The sequence below is a fragment of the Capsicum annuum genome, chromosome 3, assembly GCF_002878395.1.
Source record: "Capsicum annuum cultivar UCD-10X-F1 chromosome 3, UCD10Xv1.1, whole genome shotgun sequence".
Classification (NCBI taxonomy): Eukaryota; Viridiplantae; Streptophyta; class Magnoliopsida; order Solanales; family Solanaceae; genus Capsicum; species Capsicum annuum.
The window spans coordinates 6230053-6253310 of NC_061113.1; the positions used below are offsets into that span (position 1 = coordinate 6230053).

At 34.1% G+C, this 23258-nt stretch overlaps 1 protein-coding gene and 2 pseudogenes across 3 annotated transcripts; all 3 read right to left on the reverse strand.

Moving 5' to 3' along the window:
* Positions 1–6355: 6355 nt before the first annotated feature.
* On the reverse strand, positions 6356–7543 carry LOC107865588 (annotated as a pseudogene).
* A 3499-nt stretch (positions 7544–11042) lies between these two features.
* Positions 11043–13135, reverse strand: LOC124896968 (annotated as a pseudogene).
* Positions 11043–22159, reverse strand: LOC107864271 (ubiquinone biosynthesis monooxygenase COQ6, mitochondrial). Of its 3 annotated transcripts, none has more exons than XM_016710604.2 (10): positions 22003–22159; positions 19347–19455; positions 18857–18956; positions 18334–18477; positions 17899–17957; positions 16686–16753; positions 16548–16599; positions 15043–15204; positions 14358–14954; positions 11043–14089 (listed from the first exon to the last, which is right to left on the reverse strand). In XM_016710604.2, exons 1-10 carry the CDS (start codon positions 22008–22010, stop codon positions 13874–13876), a joined length of 1515 nt encoding a protein of 504 aa, XP_016566090.1. In that variant the 5' UTR covers positions 22011–22159; the 3' UTR covers positions 11043–13873. The 3 variants fall into 3 exon arrangements, with proteins under 3 accessions (XP_016566090.1, XP_047264915.1, XP_016566091.1); XM_047408959.1 differs by lacking the exon at positions 22003–22159 and adding an exon at positions 21196–21245; XM_016710605.2 differs by lacking the exon at positions 19347–19455 and having other exon boundaries at positions 22003–22131.
* Positions 22160–23258: the final 1099 nt, after the last annotated feature.

Genomic DNA, 23258 nt, shown 5'->3' on the forward strand with positions numbered 1-23258 from the left:
CCATGTGTTTGATAATGTGCCTTAACGAATAAATGACGATCAAGTACCTAGTCTTCATGCTCCAAGATTTTGCTATGTCTCTTAAGTTATGCCATGTCTACTTGATCAAGATGATTTCTATGCTATTAATATGCTATGAATATGTTATTGGCTTGTCATGATATTAGAATTGACCATGATGTTAGCTATATGAAAAGGTTATGAAAATCACATGATTTATGAATTCCCCGTAGATGCTATATTATAGATTGTTAATGTTGTCAAGTACTCTTGTATGTCAAGTCATGTCAGTTTTCTTCCATCGAGTCCTGGGGGTATTCTTACCCAAAAAATATAGTTGTGTGCCTAGAGTCATGTCATGTTTTCACTATTCTCTCAGTCAAGCCATGTTTAGTAGACTTCAGTCAGCTAACAAAACTCAGTAGCATTTAGTCAGTTAACAGAATTCAGTAGTGTTCTGATAGTCATCGAAACTCAATAAACTCAGTCCATGTTCAGTTCAGTTAAACAGAACAATCAGTAATAGTTCAGTTAATTCTAGTATGAACTAGGAAATTAGTTTAGTATAATCAGTTCAGTGTCATTCAGTTGGGAGTAAGATTCAGCACCGAGCGAACCCAAGGATGCGAACTTACCTGCCAGTAGAGGGTGTGATTCTTAGAAGCAGTCCTTGCGTTCCAAAACTATGTAGCTAGCATAGGTTGAGACATCAATACCTGTCAGTTGAGGGTAGATGAGGTGGCTTAACCTATTAGATGAGGGCTCCCACCGTTCTCATTAGAGTACCTGCCAGATAAGGGTCACTCACAGCTTTTCCTTACCAGTGGCGCGGTATTGACACCCTTCCAATCAGAGCAGAGATTGGACCCCAGCTTAGCTATTATAGCGTATTTGGAGTATGTCGATTAGATAACTACTTCCCATAGTTTCAGTATCAGTCTCAGTAAAAGACCTCAGATAGTTCTTCAAAATATCAGGACTGTCATATACAGTCAACTCAGATATAGTATGAAACTCAGCTAGTTCCATCAGATTTAGGACTATCAGATACAGTTATTCATGCTATCAGTTATCAGAATCATGTTATCAGATATATCAGTTATTAGAATTCAGTTATCATTCATGATATGTTATTAGTAAATACATATCATCAGTATTCATACTCAGTAGTCATGTTATCATGAGCTCAATTTTAGGACTGTTATATACGGTCAATCAAATCAGTTCTTCATAATCAGAACTATCAGAAATAATCATTTCTTTATCAGTAATATAGTATCAGTCTTCCAGTATTCAGTAATACAGTATCAGTTCCTCACTTATTAGTGAATTACATATCAATATCAGTAAACTCAATCATTCAGTATCTCAATATCAGTAAACGCAGTCATTCAATATCTCAGCATTAGTAAACTTATGTTGTCAGTATTCAGACTCAGTAGTCAGTGTCAACATGAGTTTAGTTGCAGTTATATATGTATGTATGTATTCTCACGTTCATATCGGTCAGCATTGTTCATGCATATAAAACCCTTTGCATTTATCCTACCTCACTCGTATACTCAGTACATTCAGTCGTACTGACGCATTCGTGATATGGTGTTTTATTTGACGCCATAGGTACAGAGGCACGAGTTTCAGAGCAGCAGTAGCATTGCAGATTTCAGTAGTCAATGCTCCTCTTCATTCGAGGACAATATTATTATTACTTTATTACAGTATTTCAGATTAGTTTTTTAGTTCATGGAGTTAGTTGGAGACATGTTCCTTCAACTCCTTATTTAGTTCAGTTAGAGGCTTTCGGACTAGATGTCAGATTAGATGTTCAGACTTCAGTATTTATGTTTTTTTTGGTATTGTTATACCATATTTTTCAGATATGTATCAGTATTGAACCTTATGACCTTACAGTTCATGTTTTCGCATATTTTATGAGATATTATGCAGTTTACAGGTATAGATATCAGTCATGGGTTAGCTTGTGGTCCTTCGGGGTCATGAGCACCGTGTAGTATTTTGGTTTAGAAATTCGGGGCATTACAAATTTATAGTTAACTATTTTCTTCTACATTTAATCTACTTGGATACATTTTGTTTTCCCTTTTAAAGTAATATGTTATTAAGCTTTACTGTATGAGGGTTTAATTTCTGTTATTTGTTAAAACTTGTACATCTTTTATAGAAAAATACAGAAACAACACTTATGAGGTCCTAAAAGCTCCTACAATCACCTAAAGACCTTTCCCTGGTGGACTCTGAAACACAAACAAAGATCATCAAATAGAGAAGTAAAGTACACATCAGAAAGTTTGTGCTACATCTCAGGAAATTAGAAGTTCAGATAGACGTACATACAAAGAAAGAAAGAGCAAAGAAAGGATCTTACCTCAGATTTGGAGAGTCGGTACACACAATGTGCTGGTGAAGAGATGTAGAATATCATCTAAAATATGAAGCTTCACAACCCAAAAAACAAACAACACTTTGCAGTCGTGGTCATAGAAGCTCCTAACAACCCAGAAAACAAACAACACTTTCCTTGAACTCATATTCTTAGCACTAAATCAAATATTTTTTCCATTTTACAATCATTTATTTTCATAGTAGAAAGACAATTCAATACCAAGGTTAAAATAATTAGAACAGACAATGCTTTTGAATTAAAAAGTGGTAAAATACAATCTGATTTTTTAATTAAAAAAGGAATCATTCACCAAACTACTTGTGTTTACATCCCATAACAAAATGAAATATTAGAGAGAAAACACAAACACTTACTAAAAACATCAAGGGCTTTAGTATATCAATCTCATTTACCTATTATTTATTGGGGAGAATGCTTGTTAACAACAACTTACCTAATAAACAAATTTCCTTCCTCAATATTACAACATAAGTCACCTTTTGAAGTTCTTTTCAAAGCTAAACCTATTTATTCAAATCTCAAATATTTTGGTTGTCTATGTTTTGTTTCCACCTTATTCAATTATAGAACAAAGTTTGATCCAAGGGCTTTGCCTTGGGTATTCTTGGGATATCCTTATGGGAAAAAGGGATATAAGGTAATGAATCTCAAAACAAAGAACATTTTTATTTCTAGGGATGTGATTTTTCATGAAGAGTATTTTCCTTTTTTGAATAAGTCAAATATTTCTCAAAAATTATTTCCTGTCATCATTTCTTCATCAAATGTTGATATTCCTTATATGCCTACAAGCTCTAATTTTCCTTTATATCTATCAGAACCAGAATTTGATTATCTTACTTCACCTTCTACTTTTCCAATTACTGATCCTACTATGTCAACTTCTGATTCCACTAAGTCAGTTCCTCATTCTCCAGTCTCTATTTCATCCCCTTCTCGTACTTCTATCGAAGATTGCACTTCTCCTCGTCTAAATCAAATCTTGGACACCGTGCTTAGGAAGTCTTCTAGGATAACTAAAACACCATCTTATCTTCAAGATTATGTTTGCAATGCTCTTCAATTCACAGATGTAAGTTCTACATGTTTTCTTAGTCTTGTGACCCATATTTCTTTTCCTTTTAATGAACTGTCTTTTTCTAACCAAGTCATGCTCCACTTCGTTTCTAGTATTCATGAACCTGTTAATTATGAGCAGGCTATACATATTCCAGCATGGCACGAAGCTATGGATAAGGAATTAGCAGCTCTAAAATTGAATAAGACTTGGGATGTTGTTGTTTTACCTCAAGGAAAGAAAGAATTGCCCTATAAATGAGTTTATAAGATCAAGCAACATTCAGATGGGAGTATTGAAAGGTATAAGGTCCGATTAGTTATTAGGGGTGATATATAAAAAGAGGGAGTAGATTACAATGAAATATTTTCACCGGTGGTAAAAATGACTATTGTGAGATGCATACTTGCTATTGTTGTGAAGAAAGGATGGGACCTTTTCCAGTTAGATGTCAATAATGCCTTTTTACATGGCGATCTTAATGAAGAAGTATATGTGAAATTCTTTGCTGGGATTACTCCACCTTCACCTAGCCATGTTTGTTTGTTGAAAAAGTCTATTTATGGACTTAAACAAGCATCCAGACAGTGGTACTCAAGGCTTACTGCAGCACTCAAATTCAAAGGATACAGTCATTCTTTAAATGACTACTCTTTATTTTTTAAGAAATCAAATAATTCAATTTCTATTGTTGCAGTTTATGTCGATGACAGACTATTAACAGGAAATGATGAAGCAGAATTACAGGCTTTGAAAATCTTTTTAGATGCCGAGTTCAAGATTAAAGATCTTTGAAATTTACATTTTTCTGGGTTTGGAAGTCATCAGAGAATCACATGGATTGATTCTATCTCAACGTAAGTTTATTATGGATTTGTTGACAGAATTTGATTCTTTACATCTTTCTCCTGTTTTTACACCATTGGACCCTTCTATCAAATTAAAGGCAGATGAGGAAATTCCAATCAAAGACCCAACATTTTACAGACATTTACTTGGAAAACTGAATTACCTGACTCACACAAGGCCAAATCTTTCATTCACCATCCAGCATCTCAATCAATATATGCAGGATCCACAAGTTCCTCATTTTAATACGGCTTTACGAGTTCTTCGCTGTTTATTGAAGGATCCTGGTCTTGGTCTTTTTATGTCCAGTTTTTCATCATTTCAACTACTTGCTTTTTGCGATTTTGATTGGGGTACTTGTCCGGATTCTCAAAAATCAATCAATGAATTTTATATCTCTCTTGACTCTTCTCCTATCTTGCAAAAATCAAAGAAACAAGCTTCGATCTCACTCAGTTCAGCTGAGGCTGAGTATAAATTTATGAGACGAATAGTAGCTGAACTCACCTGGTTTATGCGTTTATTCGAAGATCTTTCTATTCCAATATCCTTACTGGTACCTCTTCACTCTGATAGTCTAGCTGTCATTCATATAGCAAAGAATTCTATTTTTCACGAACGAACAAAGCATGTCAAAATTGATTGTCACTTCGTCCTTCAACAGTATCTTGCGGGGTTAATTTCCTTGTCATTTGTGAATTCATCTTCGCAACTAGCCGATATCTTCACCAAATCATTAACGGGACCTGTGCATCATCAACTCCTTAGCAAGTTAGGTGTTTCTTCCCCCCTCTAACTTGACGGGTGTGTTGGAATTTTCTAATTTAGGTGAATATTTTCTTAAGTATACAAAATATTTTTTTTAGTGTACAGAATATATTTTCTTTGTACTCTAGAGATTATTTTCCTTTTTTGGATGTTTGTAATATTTTATTTCCTTTAATTGTTAAGGTTTAGGTTTTAACCACTTGTATAAATAGAGGTGTTTGTACAATTATTATTCATTCAAGAATCCACAAAGTGATTCTTTCGCAGATTGTTTTTTTTTTTCTTTACTTAATTTTTACAAAAACCAATATTTTCCTTCTACCAAACACCCCACGTTCATACGAAACACACCTCACTCACCTTTATATATCTCTCTCCCTCTCTACTCTAGTATTGTCTCCCTTTCCACATCTCTCACTTCGATAATAGCTGATATTGTGGAAGAAGAAATAACTCTTGCTACTTTTGTTCTCAGACTCTTCTATTTTTTTTCTAACAGACAACAACATTATGTTTTGAGAGATTGTCTTTACGACACATCATTACTTCTTTTCGTTCTATCTACTATTTTTTCTTTTGTGGATGGTTACTACAAACATGGTCATTCACTTGGGTTTGGGGTGGTTTTCCTTCTAGTCTCTATTGTTCTAAGTGCGTTCCATCATCGTATATGGAGATTTGTCCAGGAAGATATCGAAATCATATAGAGATTAACCCATAAGTTATGTTTTCTAATTTCATCGGAGCAACTTTAATATTAATTAAGAACTTGCTCGTTTACTAAAGAAATCAAATTATATATTATATTTTCCCTTTAGTTATTTCTAGGACATCAAACTCTTATATATATAGATGTAAGGTAGTCTGAACCTTATGTTGAAATTCTTTAATATAGATTTGTTGAAAGAAATAGACGTATAAGATTTTTTATATTTATATTGGATATATGAGATTAGATTAGTCTTTACAAATCATCTACACAATTATCTTTATTATAAACTATTTATATTAGTGTAATATATTTTATAAACTATCCCTATATTAAATATCTACATTACGAATTGACAAATTTAATTTGGATAAACAACAAAGAGAAGAAAAAAATTGTACAAGATGAGCAACACATAAAATGGGGAATTGGTTAATTGGAAATAATTGTATTGTAAAACCAATACAAAATATAAAGTACATGAAGTAACAAAAGTAACTACCCAAATTCTGCGCGAGCTAGCATGTCTGGTGTCTTTTCTTGCGTTTTAACAAAGTTCGATCTGTTCTTTCAAAATCACTTTCATATTCTCATTTGATACAGGTGTAATCATCTTCTTTAACTCTTGAATTAGCTTCTGTTTAGGAGAAAACAAACTTTCTACATATGGTACAATCCAATTGAAGAAAAGTGATAACTTAAGCCCAGTAACTTCAACTATTTCGAATTTGTTTATTTTGTATTATAGACCTCGAAATAACCTTTATACCTTAGAAATATTATATCTCCATTGATTTTCATTAAGCTCATGGGCCTCAAGCAACGTCCGCAATGCATCGATGGAATCGTCAAGATCTTACTCCATGTGTTGTTCATTAATCCATTTTTTTTCATATGCCAAACTTCAAAATCACGACTCGCTAAATCATGTATTCTAGTCAAACAAAGATTTTCTACTAAAAGATACAAAATTGAATCTTGGAACCTTTGAATCCGATCTGGAAATAACACTTGCTGAAATTGTTCCTTCTCCAAACAAAAAACTTAATATAATAGATTCATTCATAACCGAAGATAAATCCGTCATCACTATCAAATAAAAAATCATGTCTATGGTGACAATGTCTCTTTCCAAAAAAAAAAGTTATTCGGAGGAAATTTGCCAATCAATTTTCACGATTCATCTCTTGTTGAAAACAAATCAACCTCATAATAATCATTTGAAGTATTTTTTTACCTTACTCTAACTATTTTATAATCGCTAGTAAAGGAAACATAGTCAAAACCATAAATAGCAGAAAATCGTATCCTCTCCATTTTTTTTCTTTTTAGAAATTGAGCTAGGGATTTTTCTTTTTTCTCTGATAGTGGGATTCCACAAAACGATGAAGTTGTGAGGAAAAATCATAAGAAGTATATCATTACTTGAAGAACTAGTAAAACTTACTCTACTGAATTGATTTATTCTTGGAATTGGAGGCCCGATAAGAGAGGCCACAGAATCATGTTGAAGTGGAGCATCTAAGGAGTAGAAATAGTTGTCATTATTGTCATATTCACCACCAGTTATGAAGATTTTGTGACGATTCACATCCCTTTTTGATGAATTGTGGTAAAACTTGATGAATTAGGGATCTTCAATTAGAGAGAGCCATGATTTGCAGATGCATTTGAACCGTAAAAGCGATTTGATAGGAAGTTTAAGAAGAATTTGGAGGGTGATATCATTAGGCATTTCGAAGATCTTTGGCTTGAACAATTGATTGCTGATTTTGGTTGAATGTGGATAGTGTATTGATTTCGAGTTTTTCTTATTCTTTAAGAGAAAGTTAAGCTCCTCTCTGCCAACACGTTTGTTTTATCATGAAGGCAATCTCGTCATTTTGTATTCACAAGGACAACCAGCTTGTCATTTCACGTGCTTTCGGTTAAAAAAATATAAAGCACTTTTACATAGACACGTGTTCTCCCACTTTTGCTTACAAAAACATGCAACTCTTTTTGCATAGACTCGTGTTCTCCCACTTTTGCCAGCTAGAAAACCACTGCTTCATTCTGTGTTCTTACTATCTTATAACAACCAGTGAAGTGATAACCAACTGCTCAATTAATTTTTGAAATGTCAAAGTGTTTTTTTTTTTAAATAAAGGTGTTTGATCAAACTTTTACAAGCATTTAAATATTTTCTTGCAGTATCAGAGCTAATTTTCAGAAGCTAAAATCTATAATATTTTCTTTTAAAAAATACTTACCCCGATAAAATAAATCCGAAGAACTTTTTAAAAATTTGTTCAAATATTAATTGATCAAACATAAATTATTTCTCCCACCTAAGTTACTTTTCAAATGAAATTTTTTGCAAAAATGAATTTCAAAATAAACAGATTCTGCAAGATTAGTCAGCTTATAAGAGTTAACTTTTTCTAGAGGAGTAGATATAAAGTTCTAACTTGCATTTCTTTTTTTATATTAAGGTAATTAATATCTAATGAGTTCTATTGTTAATTTAATTGAATTACATTAATTACTACATGAAACACAAAAAAAGAGCATTAAGTTCTACTTTAACTCTAATTATAATTAATTGTCACCATTTTGTTTGGAGTTCCCTAAAGAAAAACACTAACTACATGTCAAATTGACTAAACTATCCTTATTTATTACACTTCTCTCCATATTAAGACTAGAAAAAGATGTACCAAAATACAAGTAATCATGCTTTGATTTTGTAAAATAACAAGTATTAAGGGATATCTATTTTTAATAAGGACGACAAATAACTTAAAGAAATGGAGGGAGTAGCTCACCATTGCCTTACCGCTTGGCCACACCCCATTTAGATTTCTATCCGATACTAAAAAAGTATATTGTTGATTTTGTTTGTTTGTCAACCCTAGTCCAAATATCTATAGAATAGATTAGATTGGTTCTGAGATTTTGCTATGTTTTTGGTATGTATAGATATAGAATTCAACTTAATTTATTGATCATTACATATAATTCAATTAAGATATTGTATGAAAATATGATTTTTTTCGATTCTCCTTTGAGAAAAGGAGGATTTTTGATTGGGTGGGTTCAAAGAAAAAGAATAATTCTTTGTTTACCTTACTTACTTTTTTTTTCCTTATATCAATAACTCAATCAATAAGCAATTATCTCCAAGAACAAAAAGTCTGTTATGCTTAATACCTTTAGTTTGATCGGTATCTGTCTTAATTCGACCCTTTATTCGAGTAGTTTTTTCTTCGGCAAATTGTCCAAGGCCTATGCTTTTTTGAATCCAATCATAGATATTATGCCAGTCATATCTCTGTTCTTTTTTCTCTTAGCCTTTGTTTGGCAAGCTATTGTAAGTTTTCGATGAGATCCTTAATAATATCCTAGAAAATTCATGATTTATTTGAGAAAAAATTCTACAATAAATCAAATCAGATAAGCTTTACCATTTGAAATCTCGATTCAAACATTGAAATTCTTGGATAGTCACGAGAAATCCGGCTTAACTTATTTCCTTCTTTTTTTGCACTTTCCTTTTGAGTGAAAGACCTTATTAGGCTCCTCTTGTGTATATAAAAATTTGGTTAATGACAAACTCTTATTAGAAAAGAATTTAGAAAAATTCTTTTAGAGAAAGAGCTTCGTTGCTTGGTGTCAAACTAGGATATGCGGTAGAAAAATGAATGATCTATTCTCTTTTTTTTTTCAAAAAAAAATCATCTTGGAGATTGTGTAATGCTTACTCTAAAACTCTTCGTTTACACAATAGTGATATTTTTTGTTTCCCTCTTCATCTTTGGATTCCTATCTAATGATCCCGAACGTAATCCTGGACGTGAAGAATAAAATAAAAAGGGTTTTCCTTGCTTGATTTTTAAATTTTCTTAGGATTTGGTTTATTCCACACATTTAACTAAGAATAAGAACAAAGGATTTCGAAATTTGAAAAAAAAATCAAGTCATCAACGGAAAGAGAGGGATTCGAACCCTCGGTACGATTAACTCGTACAACGGATTAGCAATCCACCGATTTAGTCCACTCAGCTATCTCTTCCAATTGAAAAAGATAATTACTACATGAGATAGCACATAGATAAGGGAAAGAATCTTTCTCTCTCTTTTTTTCTTTCTATATTATATAGATATGTCAACTTTTATCATCAATTTCCTTTATCTCTTTATCTAAAGCAAAGAAAGGGCTCGGAAGAGCCAAGAATATCAAGAAAAATAAAGAAGAACTCTTTTCTTTGTCTTGATTTTGTTCGAAAGGACCCTCTTTTTCTCATGGCTTGGTCTGGTCAGTACCCATCCGGGCCTCTTTTGTTCCAACGAATTTGAAAACAAAAATGCCTGTTATAGTTGTAATATTCATTTTAATAGAATAGTTAATATTCAAGCAACAAGAAAAAATTCTCATTTTTTATAAAGGTAAAATAAAATATATGCAATAGAAAATTTGATCAAAATAAAAGTCTCATTTCTCTTTCTACTTTTTGATTTTATGTTTATCGCCTTGCTGGACTAAGAAAAAGAAGCTTTAGAGGCATTTTTATGTTATGATTTTAGTGGTTTTTATGATTTTAGTGGTTTTGACGACCCTATCTTATCCTATCTTAATTACCACAATTTTCCTGTTCGAAAAAAGTTGCATTTGTATACAATAATCGGATTGTAGCGGGTATAGTTTAGTGGTAAAAGTGTGATTCATTCTATTATCCCTTAAATAGTTAAAGGGTCCTTCGGTTTGATTCATATTCCGATCAAAAACTTTATTTCTTAAAAGGATTAAATCCTTTTCCTCTCAATGACAGATTCGAGAATAAATACACATTCTCGTGATTGGTATCCAAAGGTCACTTAGACATTGAAAAATTGGATTATGAAATTGCGAAACATAATTTTTGAATTGGATCAATACTTCCAATTGAATAAGTATCAAGGATCCATGGATAAAGATAGAAAGTTGATTTCTAATCGTAACTAAATCTTCAATTTCTTATTTGTAAAGAAGAAAGTAAAGCAAAATAGCTATTAAACGATGACTTTGGTTTACTAGAGACATCAACATATTGTTTAGCTCGGTGGAAACAAACTCCTTTTCCTCAGGATCCTATTAAATAGAAATAGAGAACCAAATAACTAGAAAGGTTGTTAGAATCCCCCTCTTTTAGAAGGATCATCTACAAAGCAATTCGTTTTATCTGTATACAGACCAAAAGCTGACATAGATGTTATGGGTAGAATTCTTTTTTTTTTTTTCGAATTTTGTTCACATCTTAGATCTTATACATTGACTCATCTCCATAAGGGAGCCGAATGAAATCAAAGTTTTATGTTCGGTTTTGAATTAGAGACGTTAAAAAAACAAATCGACGTCGACTATAACCCCCTAGCCTTCCAAGCTAACGATGCGGGTTCGATTCCCACTACCCGCTCTATATCTATTTATTCTAAATATTTTAATCTATTCATTAAATCAAATTTAGTTTATTAGTATTAGTACATCATTGAATATACAATTCAAAAAATTATTTCACATCAGATTCTTTCTGTTTTTTTTTTTTCAAACAAAAAGTTAAAATACGAAAGAAAAAAATCAGAATGAAAAGCGTCCATTGTCTAATGGATTGGACAGAGGTCTTCTAAACCTTTGGTATAGGTTCAAATCCTATTGGACGCAATTTATTTCCATATATATTTTTTTTTTTAGATTTCGATAGCAAGAAAGACTGTTTGAATATTTGAATCCAAGATGCTTAATTCCCTTTTTTATTAAGATTAAGACAAGGGTGATCAATATTTCTTTATGCTTGTTCCTGAAGTATAAAACGGTCCATTTGTTCTTGAATATCTTCTTTCAAAAGGGCTTCTGCTTCCTCGGTAAATTTCTTGGTAGAAGATATGATTTCTTGGAACTGAGGTTTATTAGTTTTTAAGTAAGTACGTAGCTCAACAAGAAATTTCCTTACCTGTCCAACTTCTAATGAATCAAGATAGCCGTTTGTTCTGGTATAAATAGTCATTATCTGCTCTGCTACCGTGAGAGGAGCCGATTGGGATTGTTTAAGCAATTCACGTAATCGTTGACCTCTTGCCAATTGATTCTGAGTAGCTTTATTGAGATCAGAAGCAAATTGTGCAAAGGCTTCTAATTCTGCGAATTGCGCTAGTTCTAATTTTAATTTACCAGCTACTTGTTTCATGGCTTTTATTTGAGCTGCGGATCCCACTCTGGAAACGGAGATACCCACATTAATAGCAGGTCTGATTCCAGAATTGAATAGGTCGGCGGATAAAAGATTTGTCCATCATTAATGGAAATTACATTAGTAGGAATATAAGCCGAAACATCTCCGGATTGAGTTTCAACTATTGGTAAGGTGGTCATACTTCCTTCACCTAAACTAGAACTTAATTTAGCGGCTCTTTCCAAAAGGCGTGAATGCAAATAAAAAACATCTCCTGGATAAGCTTCACGACCGGGCGGTCTTCATAATAGAAGAGACATTTGGCGATAAGCTTGTGCTTGTTTGGAGAGATCATCATAAATGATTAAAGTGTGTCGTTCACGATACATAAAATATTCAGCCAGAGCTGCTCCTGTATAAGGAGCAAGGTATTGTAACGTAGCAGGGGAATCCGCCATTTCGGCTACCACAATAGTGTATTCCATCGCTCCCCTTTCCTGTAAAGTCGTTACTACCTGGGCCACAGAAGAGGCTTTTTGCCCAATAGCTACATAAACACATATTACATTTTGACCTTATTGATTGAGAATGGTGTCTGTGACAACTGCTGTTTTATCGGTCTGTCTGTCCCTAATAATTAATTCTCGCTGACCACGTCCTATAGGGATCATCGAATCAATAGCAATACGCCCGATTTGAAGAGGCTCATATACAGAACGGCGCGAAATAATACCCGGGGCGGTAGATTCAATTAATCGAAATTCAGAAGCTGAAATTTCACCTCTACCATCAATAGGTTTAGCCAGGGCATTTACAACACGACCCAAATAAGCCTCACTCACGGGTATCTGAGCAATTCTTCCCGTTGCTTTTACAGAACTTCTTTCTTGTATCAACAAACCATCGCCCATTAGTACAACAGCAACATTATTTGATTCCAAATTCAGAGCAATGCCTATTGTACCCTCTTCAAATTCTACTAATTCACCTGTCATTACTTCATTAAGACCGTGAATACGAGCAATGCCATCGCCTACTTGAAGTACGGTACCGGTATTTACAATCTTTACTTCTCTATTATATTGTTCAATACGTTCACAGATAATATTACTAATTTCGTCAGCTCGAATGGTTACCATGATTCTTTCTTTATTCTTTTTTGAAAGAAAAAAATAATTCCTACAGCAGAAAGATTAATCAGTTATTTCTTTAATTGTTCCCAACATGTTATTTCTTTAATTGTTCCCAACATGCCATGGTACGTAAATGTAACCAATTGTTCAAACAACTATTCAGAGTTCCTAGAGCTCCTCGTAAGGCTTGTTGGAAAACCCGTTGTCGGACTTGATTAATCGCCCTTTGCTGTTCAAACTGAATCGTTTCGTTTTTGTAATTTTCTAATTGTTCCAAAGTCTTATAAGTTGAATTAATCAAAGTCAATTTTTCTCGTTCTATCTCGAAGAGTCCCATTCACTCGAAACTGCTCGGCTTCGGTTTCTACTTTCCGTAAGCGAGAACGAGCTTTTTCGAGTTGTTCAATAGCCCCTCCACGCAGTTCTTCTGAACTTCGAATAGTATTCAAGATCCTCTGTTTTCGATTATCTAATAAATCACTTAATGAAAGTAGATTATTTTCCATTCCTTTCCTCTTAGAGTGAAAAATGATTATTGAAACTTGTTATTCATAGAAAAAAAACAAAAGTTCAAGACATTTTTACCAAATATTCATTGTGAAAATCTAACAGTTACATCCTAAGTCAGCGGACTCTTCACTTTCGATGCCGCACCCGAGACGGATTCTCCAAAAATACACTAGCTTTAACGAATCCACACGCACCTGTTGACATTCTTGAAGAGTGAGTAAAACATAGGTTACATCATGTGAAAAGAGGAAGCAACTGGTTGCCAGAGGCATATGAAATGATCTTTCGTTTAAGTGGAGAAATGTATTGTGCCCCATTGAATGCAAGAGCCCTCAGTACATTTATTGGCATGAAGTCAATAGAATATGCCTTCTGAAAACCATCTAGGATTGCCATCATTGTAATGTTTGCAGCTTTCCTCTCTGATTCATATCTCTTCAACAGAGTCACCTGCGCGAAACAACATTCGTTACGACATGTATTCGGTGAGGTAAAAAGAGCCAGCACCGTCGTTATAACATGTATTGGAGAGGTAAAAAGAGCCAGCGCTGTCGTTATAACATGTATCGGAGAGGTAAAAAGAGCCAGCGCAGTTGTTAAGGATAATATCATCAATATCTACCGTATTCTGACATTAATAAACATCGATGCAAGAAAGAAGCGTTTGACCTTCACATTTTCGGCCTAAATTTGCAGTGAGGAAGGATAAGGAACATACCTCCCCAATGTCAGATCCGACAGCAACACCTTCAGCAATGACTTTAGAAAGAGAGCACGCATCTGCAAATCCCATATTAACTCCTTGGCCAGCCAGCGGATGAACTGTATGTGCTGCATCACCGATAAGAACTAGACGTTTTGATGCGTAGCTATTAGCATGCATTAAAGACAAAGGAAAGGCCAGTCTCTGAGAGGCTAGCTTAAGAACTTTTGGTGGAACTTCGAAGCCCTCGTGTGTTGATATGCCGTCAGGTTTGAGCCAAGAAAATATATTTCCACCCTCGAATGATTTGGATTGTGGATGAGGACCATATCCACTGTCCAGTGCATCGTTCACTGCGTTTACAAAGTCATCCTCGGACATTGAATTCCGATCAACGGATTCCTTGGGGTCCATTGACCAGACAATATTGCTGAAGTTTTCACCTATGGGTAAAAGTGCAATTGGACCATTAGGAAGAAATCGTTGCCAAGCACAGAAGTTCTCTACTGCATGTTCAACTGTACAGATGATTGCGCTTTGCGAGTACTTCCATCCAGTCGTTTGTATTCTTGCCAGCTCCCTAACAGATGATTTTGACCCATCCGCTCCAACCTGTGACATGTTATCTAAGTCGTCATTTGTATTGAATATATCCTTCAGAATATTCACAATTTCTGAACACAAGACATGTTGAGTTTACCACTAACTTCGCATACATGCTGTTTCCATTATCCAGTTCCAACCTTGCCGAACTTCCACTAGCAGATGACGATGTGCCACTGGAGCTTGTCACTGATGACCTTGTGGGAAAGGTTACTGCACTTAACCTAGACGAGTATATTGTCTTCTGAAAATCCGTATTCTGTCCAAATTATCACCTCCAGTCAAACATTATCACCAGGGAAATCATTGACATAAATCAAAATGAGGAATCTCCGGAGTTCCAATTAAATACAATAGGCATAAATTAGAACTAGGAACAAAAAGTTTTAGCTTTCCCTGTTACACCAATCTATTACTCAAATTCCGTAAGGTAAAAGAAATCACACACACTTTTTCGAGTAACATCAACAATCCAGTTGGAGCATCTTTGTAATGGGTCTTTTGGGCAGTAAGGGAGACACAAATATTTAAAATGTTGAAGTATCTATACCAAGGCAGTTTGACTCGCATAACTAAAATGATATTAACATGGATATTTTTTATCTGAGATGCGCATGTTAGCTAGGGAATTACGAACCCAGCAGTTAAAGAAAAATTGAAATAAGAAAAGAAATGCTCAATATTTATGATCTCGAGGACATTTGGTGCAATAGAAAATCACATGTAAAAGCAGATTTAGGACCAATGTGATTAGAGAAAGGCCTTGAATCAGACACTGCTACATCATCACCCTCACACGTCCTTGAAACAGTTCTCTTTTCATTTTAGTTTTTTGACTGTTGAAGTAATAACTGCATTTACCCAAATGGGTTAATATCTGTATACGGAGATAAAGAGCATAAGCAAAACATGGCTCTCCAAAAGAACCAACAAAGCATGGTATACAAGTGGAATACCAAGACAGGGAACCCATATCCTTGAAATAGATTTCTAGCGAGCTGCTTAACAATATTAATAACACCAGCTATGCTTCAATCCCAAGCTAGTTGGATCGGTTATATATGAATCCTCACTATCATCTCACTCCATTTGAGGCCATTTCATTTCTATATTCAACATATTAGGTTCTCTAACACTAGAAGTTTTCTATATTTTTAAGTGATTACGGACAGATAAATCTCTTACAAGATTAAAAGGACGACTAGCAAGCATTAGACCTAATGTAAGCCTCCTAAGTCTTCGACTAGCAAACATTAGACCAAATGTAAGCCTCCTAAGTCTTAGTCCCAACTACTTGGTATCGCCTCTAGATCTTTTTCTTTCCTTGTGCTCTATTTTTCGCTAAGCCTACATGCACTCCAAGATATTGTAGCAAACTGCTTACAAGTAAATTTTTTTAAGAAAATTTTAGGCAATGGAGGAGGGCCTCTTAATAGTAGGGACATGAAGGCAGAAGAGTGGAGGGTCTTTTAACGGGATTGGAACCTTACACCTAATCGATACAAGGTGGAGTTGCAACCACTACGCTGCAACTCCAATCTCCATAACTACTCAACATGCTTTTAGCTGCATAACAAAATTTGGTCCATATGCTCAAAATACCTGTACGCATGATAACAGTGATTTGTGTAGCACCTTATTCTCCACCACACACCTAAAGACAGAACGCAAGCATCATTCGGAATCAAGAACACAATAACTATGAAAGGAAGTCGTTACCTCAATAAAAGAAAATCTTACCCAAGAACATCTGCATCAACATCTCTTGCATTGTACCTAGTATAGCCTAGACCAGTATAATCCCAGACCTATGAATAAATAAATTGCAAATGAATCAAAACTGAAACTGTTACACGATTGAATCTCATAAAAGTGAGGTCATTTTGATGTCATGATGCAATTTGTATCAAGGCAACTTAGCAATTACAAGAATTTATAGTCACATCAAAGAAAAAAGTCAATTCTCACAAGCAGCAGTTTTCCAGATCTTTCTTGGTAAATATATGAGAAGAACAACTTGTTAGCAACAATGTTCGACTGTTCATCCAAACTTTATATTTCTAAAAACTGGGATATCTTGATGGTTGAAAGTGCATAGGCAGCTGAGAAGTAAGCAGTGAAAGTTTAACAGGTTTAGCTAAGACGTGCTTTGTCATTTACTTTTTAAGTCTCTTTGTTAAAAGATATTGGTGTTACCATTTGCTGCCATTAACAGACAAGGATAAGTAGAGATAATTCTGAAACAAAGACAACCATTTCCTTTGCATACATTTGGAACACAGATCCAAAACCCGCTTTTTCCCTTCTTTTTAATTGGAGATGGGCTGGAGAAGAGGTATGAATGCATCTTTTTAGAGACGCTTCCGTTCATTACAGAGCTAAGTCTCCTTCATGATCAAACTCTTTTCCTCCTTGCCATAAAGGAGCTCTTTTCTTCTACAGAACTAAAGGCTATATATCACCACTGAACAGTAAAATAGGTAAATCTTACTCGCTGTAATTTGAGAAAGTAGTCACTGCAACTTGTACACATTGAAAAATTTGCTACTCGGTTCACACTGATTGAAATTTATTTGGCAAAATACAAGATCTCTAAAAGCACGTTTCAAGTATGGTAAGACATCCTCCTTGTACTATAACAAATTTACGACATGCATGCATTCGTGGATATAAATTACAGTGCTCCAAAGAGAAGAATTTGAGGAACACATAATATGGAACAACTTTAGTTAGAATTTGCAATAAATTAAACCTTTTCTAGACGCACATGATAAAGACAATGACTGTAGAGAGTTAAAGCTGGCTGTTTATATCAACACTAAGTCCCTCTTATACTTGAATTTTTTTAACTGTCCCCCAATATTGGCATTCATAAAAATTATTCTCAACAGAGATGGGCTTAAGCTACTCATAAGAAAACTTACAAAAAAGAACATGTAGTTAGCAAAATTACCTGCATTTTATCGAAGTAAGCATGACGGTGCTGCTGAACAAATTCCCATGCACCCATATCTGTAAACACAAAATTCTCTTATGATAATCTAACAATGCTTTTCATTAACAGGTGATGATGTTTTCATGCAAATCAAGCACATTCAAGCAGAAATTAACAACTACTGGTACACGTACAGAAAAAGCCACATCATGTTCTTTTGATTCGAAAAATAATAAACTTTCAACAGGTCTTTCATCATTTTCTGACCCTTTTTCAATTGCATTACCAATACAATGATTTTAGCATACATTTTCAGCAAAGCGGAAAAAAAAAACTTCTCTTCTATATGCAACCAGTTAATGTGATGGCAGAGACCAGAGATCAAACCATTATCCATACAGACAGAAAACTCCACAGAAATATCAGAAAACAGAACGATAAGTTCGAGGATACCTTTAAAGAAGGAAATGGTTGCAGGTGTGACCGTACTGACCCGTGGATCTGGGGGGTCCTCTTTCTTGATGTGAAAGTTGTTTACCAAAGCAGGATTACTGTCAATGATGGCAACACTTAGTTGCTTTGTTAATGGCATAGTTGCTGCAGAATAGTTAACAAGTTAGAAGAAGAGTTGTCATGTCGACAACAAGTTTAATTTGGCATAGTATATATTCAAATGATTCGCATACAACCGTGCCCATCTTTTACATGGACTGGTGTCCCCAGAGGGTTGATAAAAATTTTATAAACTAGTAGTCAACTATTTGCCACAGGCTGATTATCGTTACATATAGTCACTATTAGGGATAAGCTCTTCTAGGAAAAACAGCGTAGCAAGAGTAAATCACGCAGATGACTGAAATTTCTAAACAAAAACAATTTCCAAAGCATCTTAGTTTCAACTAGTAATTTGGAGGACACCTTTAGCACTGTTCAAGGATTAACATTCCAATTGCAGAAGGTTAAATAATGCACTTACCTAAGGAGCACGCTAGAGCCATCCCAACCATACCACCTCCAACTATAGCAATATCATATTGGGGTATGTCATCTGTTAACCCAGGCTTGTCGAAAGGCTCCTATGCAGTTAAAAGGGGGACAGATTAAAGTGAAGACTCAAATTGACACAAAAAATATGAAAAATAAGAGAGATCAGAATGTACAAACGCTCCTTAAAACCAGGGATGAGCACAGACCATGCTTGAAAAAGTAAAAAAGACAACCATAATTTTGAACAATGTACGAGACTGGACTTAATCAGGACTGCTGTTAAGCTCTCAAATTTGGTTTCATAGTATACTAGACCCAAAAAATGCAAGATCTACTACCCATACGAAACCGTAAGAAACTTGAAGGTAAAGCATAAGGACAAGGCAAGAAATAGAAAGAATGCAAACAAATATAGGATAAAGCGTTTTTAACAGAAACCAATAAGAAAGCAAAACAAATTGATAGTACAAGAATAATACCTTTTCACTGACCAAATCAGGATTTTTAACACCTGTAATACTGCATAAAGTCCTATGCACAGATCTGACTCCACAAATATTCGATGCAATTCTTCTGCCAACAGAAAGCCTAATACAGGAATATATTAAATTATCTAATCGCCATGAAATTAAAGATTATGGGAATAGTCCAATATGACAAAATATGTTATACTTCGCTATCAACACATATTATATGGTATCTGTTAAAATTCCCACAAAATATGTTATACTTCGCTATCAACACATATTATATGGTATCTGTTAAAATTCCCACATGCACAACCACAATTTCGAATAATGTACCAAGACCGGAGTTAACCTACACACTCATACAAACAACACTGCCCTCTTGATGAGTATATTCCAATCTCCTGTTTCTCTACTAAACACAGGTTGGTTATTCCATCAGAAAGGAACCAAAATCTCACTGGCTATATCCAAGCAATCTATCTGCCTATTCCTACATGAAGTTTTGCTTCCAACAGATCTACCGAACTTCTAGGTAGCTATGCAGCAATTACCATAAGAAAGAGATATGCATTAAGTCAATTGTATTGTCCGTCTCCGACAATAGAGGGCTGCTCCAGTGATAGATCCCTTGGGAGGTTAGGAATTCGAGTTACAAAGGGAGAAAGTGGAAATCTTCACCACTGATATCTCCACGCCATGGACGGAGCTAACTATATCAAAGGGTGGTCAGGTGCGCACTCTTCGTCAGAAAATTAAGTTGTGTATATAGGCTAAATGTTAGCTATTATGAGTGTGTATTTAATTTTGCACACCCTTAACGCAAATGAGAAGAAAATTTGCACACTCTTAGTCAAATTCCTGGCTCCGCCATTGCTCCATGCTGGAACAAGAAATAAACTAGCCAAACAAAAACACACAGAGATACTCTCTATAAATCCCACAACAAACTCCTTTTCTGTTACTCAAAACATACCGTCAAAGCTTCAAACAGCTCTGGAATTTCATTCTGTAGCTCTGCAGCTAAGTACAAAACTCCACACCAGAAGGACCAAAGACAACTTTCAGATATATAAGCTCGCATCCGTTAACTAAACATAGACATCTTTTAGTTCGCATATTCTTCCTTCCCTTCTTTTTTAACATCAAATTTACTCCGCATTTTGCTATCATTATGCCCTAGTCTTAATTCCTTTTGCCCATTTGACACCATCCAGCCCCAATTTCTAATTGACCAAAGTTACTAACCCGGAGAACAAAACAAAAAGTAAGTCTGTTATTCAACTAACTTTTAGCCCAAGAGTCATTTCATCCTCATAAAAGTTAACTTCCATCCATTACGTAACAGAAGTAAGAATTCGACAAAAAGCTAGTCTAAGAACCTGTTCCAGATTACATTAAGGAAATGCAAACTAGAAAGCAAGCACACTTTTCAGCCAAGTGATCCAGCATTACGGGAAGAACAAAAGAAGAAGACTATAGACATCAGACACAGCACAAACCAATCATGAGCTTAATTTGAATCCGAATTACACTCGTTAATTCCCAAGTACAGAAATAAGCTAAGGCACTACGTGTGTGAGGCGCAACGGAAGTCATTTTCTAATGTATGATTACCAAAAAATACTATTATCCACCAAAGGGACGGAAGTCATTTTCCTTACAACTATCTGAACTTTCAATATCGTATCACTTGCTCCAATTAACAGTTATACATTATTATCAATCTACACAAAAAATCCACCAGACACTATAAAATTTGCTTAACATTAAAAAGGGCAACCCGGTATACTAAAGCTCCCGCTATACACAGGATCAAGGGAAGGGCCCCACCACAAAGGTGTAATGCACGCAGCCTTACCTTGCATATCTGCAAGAAGCTGTTTCCAAGGCTTGAACCCATGACCTTCTGATCACATGACAACAACTTTACAAGTTACTCCAAGGCTTCCTTTCAAAATTTTCTTAACATTATTACTATTAATCTTCAACACATACTTATTTCGAAAAATATCTTTCACTCATCACCCAAACGCCATAAAACATTTTCATGAAACATGACTTCAATTCAGTCATACCAAATACACACTATTGTATAAACTAAATCAGTCATTTTTCACCATTTTGGTTAAACTCATTTCCCAAATTTCAAATAAAAAAACAAATACTTCCTCCATTTCAATTTATTTGTTTTACTTTCCTTTTTAGTCCGTTTCAAAAAGAGCACCTCTTTCTTGACAACTCTTTAATTCTAACTTTACACGTGACATTTAATCCTATAAGATTAAAGCGCATTTTGGTACATTTTTTAACTCCATACCAAGTCAAAATCAAACAAACAGATTCAAACAAAATGAATACTCTCAATAACAAGAAAACACACATACATATATCCATGTTAACCTTTCCCAATGCCAAACACTACAAAAATTCAAACTTTGGAAAAAACCCAAATCACATATATTCATATAGACATTCTTAAGCTCATAAATTTCAAAAAAAAAAAAAAAAAAAAAAAGTAAAAAAAATCACCTTTTGACTTAAGAATCATATTGTTATTTTTCAATTTCAACTGTAATAATATTTTTATATGCAAAATCATAAACAGATTAATTTTTAAAAAAAAAAATTATCAGAAGAAAGAAAAGATTAAAGAAAATTGGGTTACCTGTTCATGCTTAATGTGTTTGCTACGTGGAGGAACACAAGAAGAAAGAGCAAGTTTCCTTTAAATAACACTTTGTTTGGGAGACTTTGAGTTTTATTTATTGTGTAATTTGTAAGTTGGGCATAATTTTGTTGGATCAATGTAACATACAATCTTTAACTTAATATATTTAGACAGATTCTCATCCTTACAAATAATTATAAGAAATTTAATTAATTATGTATTTCATTGAATATATCGGAAGCTAATTATGTATATCAATAGATTTAAAATATATAAAAAAAAAATGTATTTGAAGCTGATTATGTATCTTTACAAAGAAAAAATATATCTTGGTGGGATGTATCAAGAGCTAATTATGTATCTTCATTGGATATATCAGGAGCTCATTATGTATATCAATAGAAAAAATATATATATTTGAAGCTAATTATGTATCTTTACAAAGAAAAAATTATCTTGGTTTGGATGTATCAAGAGCTAATTATGTATCTTCGTTGATATATAGGAAGCTAATTATGTATCTCGACAGACTCAAAATCTAAAAAAATATAACGGGAGCTAATTATGTATCTTTACAAAGGAAAAAATGTATCTTCATTGGATGTATCTGGAGCTAATTAGGCATCTTGATAGACCCAAAATTGAGATTTTCAGTAACAATGCAAAATATCGAAATTTTCTGTAATTGAGCTACAAACCGTTGGAATTTATATTGTTTGTCCTTATTTGCATAGCACTATTTAATGCGTAGATGCATATGGACTAGTGATACATATGCTATATGTATCACTAGTATATACATATGTATACACTAGTGATACATATAGCATATGTACTAGTAAATATGAAATCTGGGATTTTATGCAATTTTTTAAAATATTAAGGGATATTGTGTAATATGTATCTTAAATATGGGATTTGTGTAATTTTTTCAAACAGTGTCCAAATATCAATAGTATTGCAAGCTTGAAGTTGAAGTAGTAGTGAATTTAATAGTGATATTATTGAAAAAGCTTAAGAACATTCCAAAGGATAAAATTATTTTGTGAGACATAAGAACTCAAAATTTCATGAAGCTCAGTTACTTATGTAGCAGAAATGCTTGAAATTCAGTCATATTCGTCTGAATTTTATGCAATAGTATCTGAAGTTAGTTTGCTTCCAAATTGTCTGAAGTTCGACTTTGGTGATCTCGTAGTTCCTACATACGGGGGGTGGAGATGGTGGGGTCGGTCCATGGATTTTCCTTGCTT

Coding starts and splice junctions, on each gene's coding strand:
- LOC107864271 (XM_016710604.2), bottom strand. Junction 15,205..16,547: donor CACTGTTATCATGCGTACAG/GTATTTTGAGCA, acceptor TAATTTGGACAG/AATACGGATTTTCAGAAGAC. Junction 14,955..15,042: donor GCATGTATGCGAAGTTAGTG/GTAAACTCAACA, acceptor AACATGTCACAG/GTTGGAGCGGATGGGTCAAA.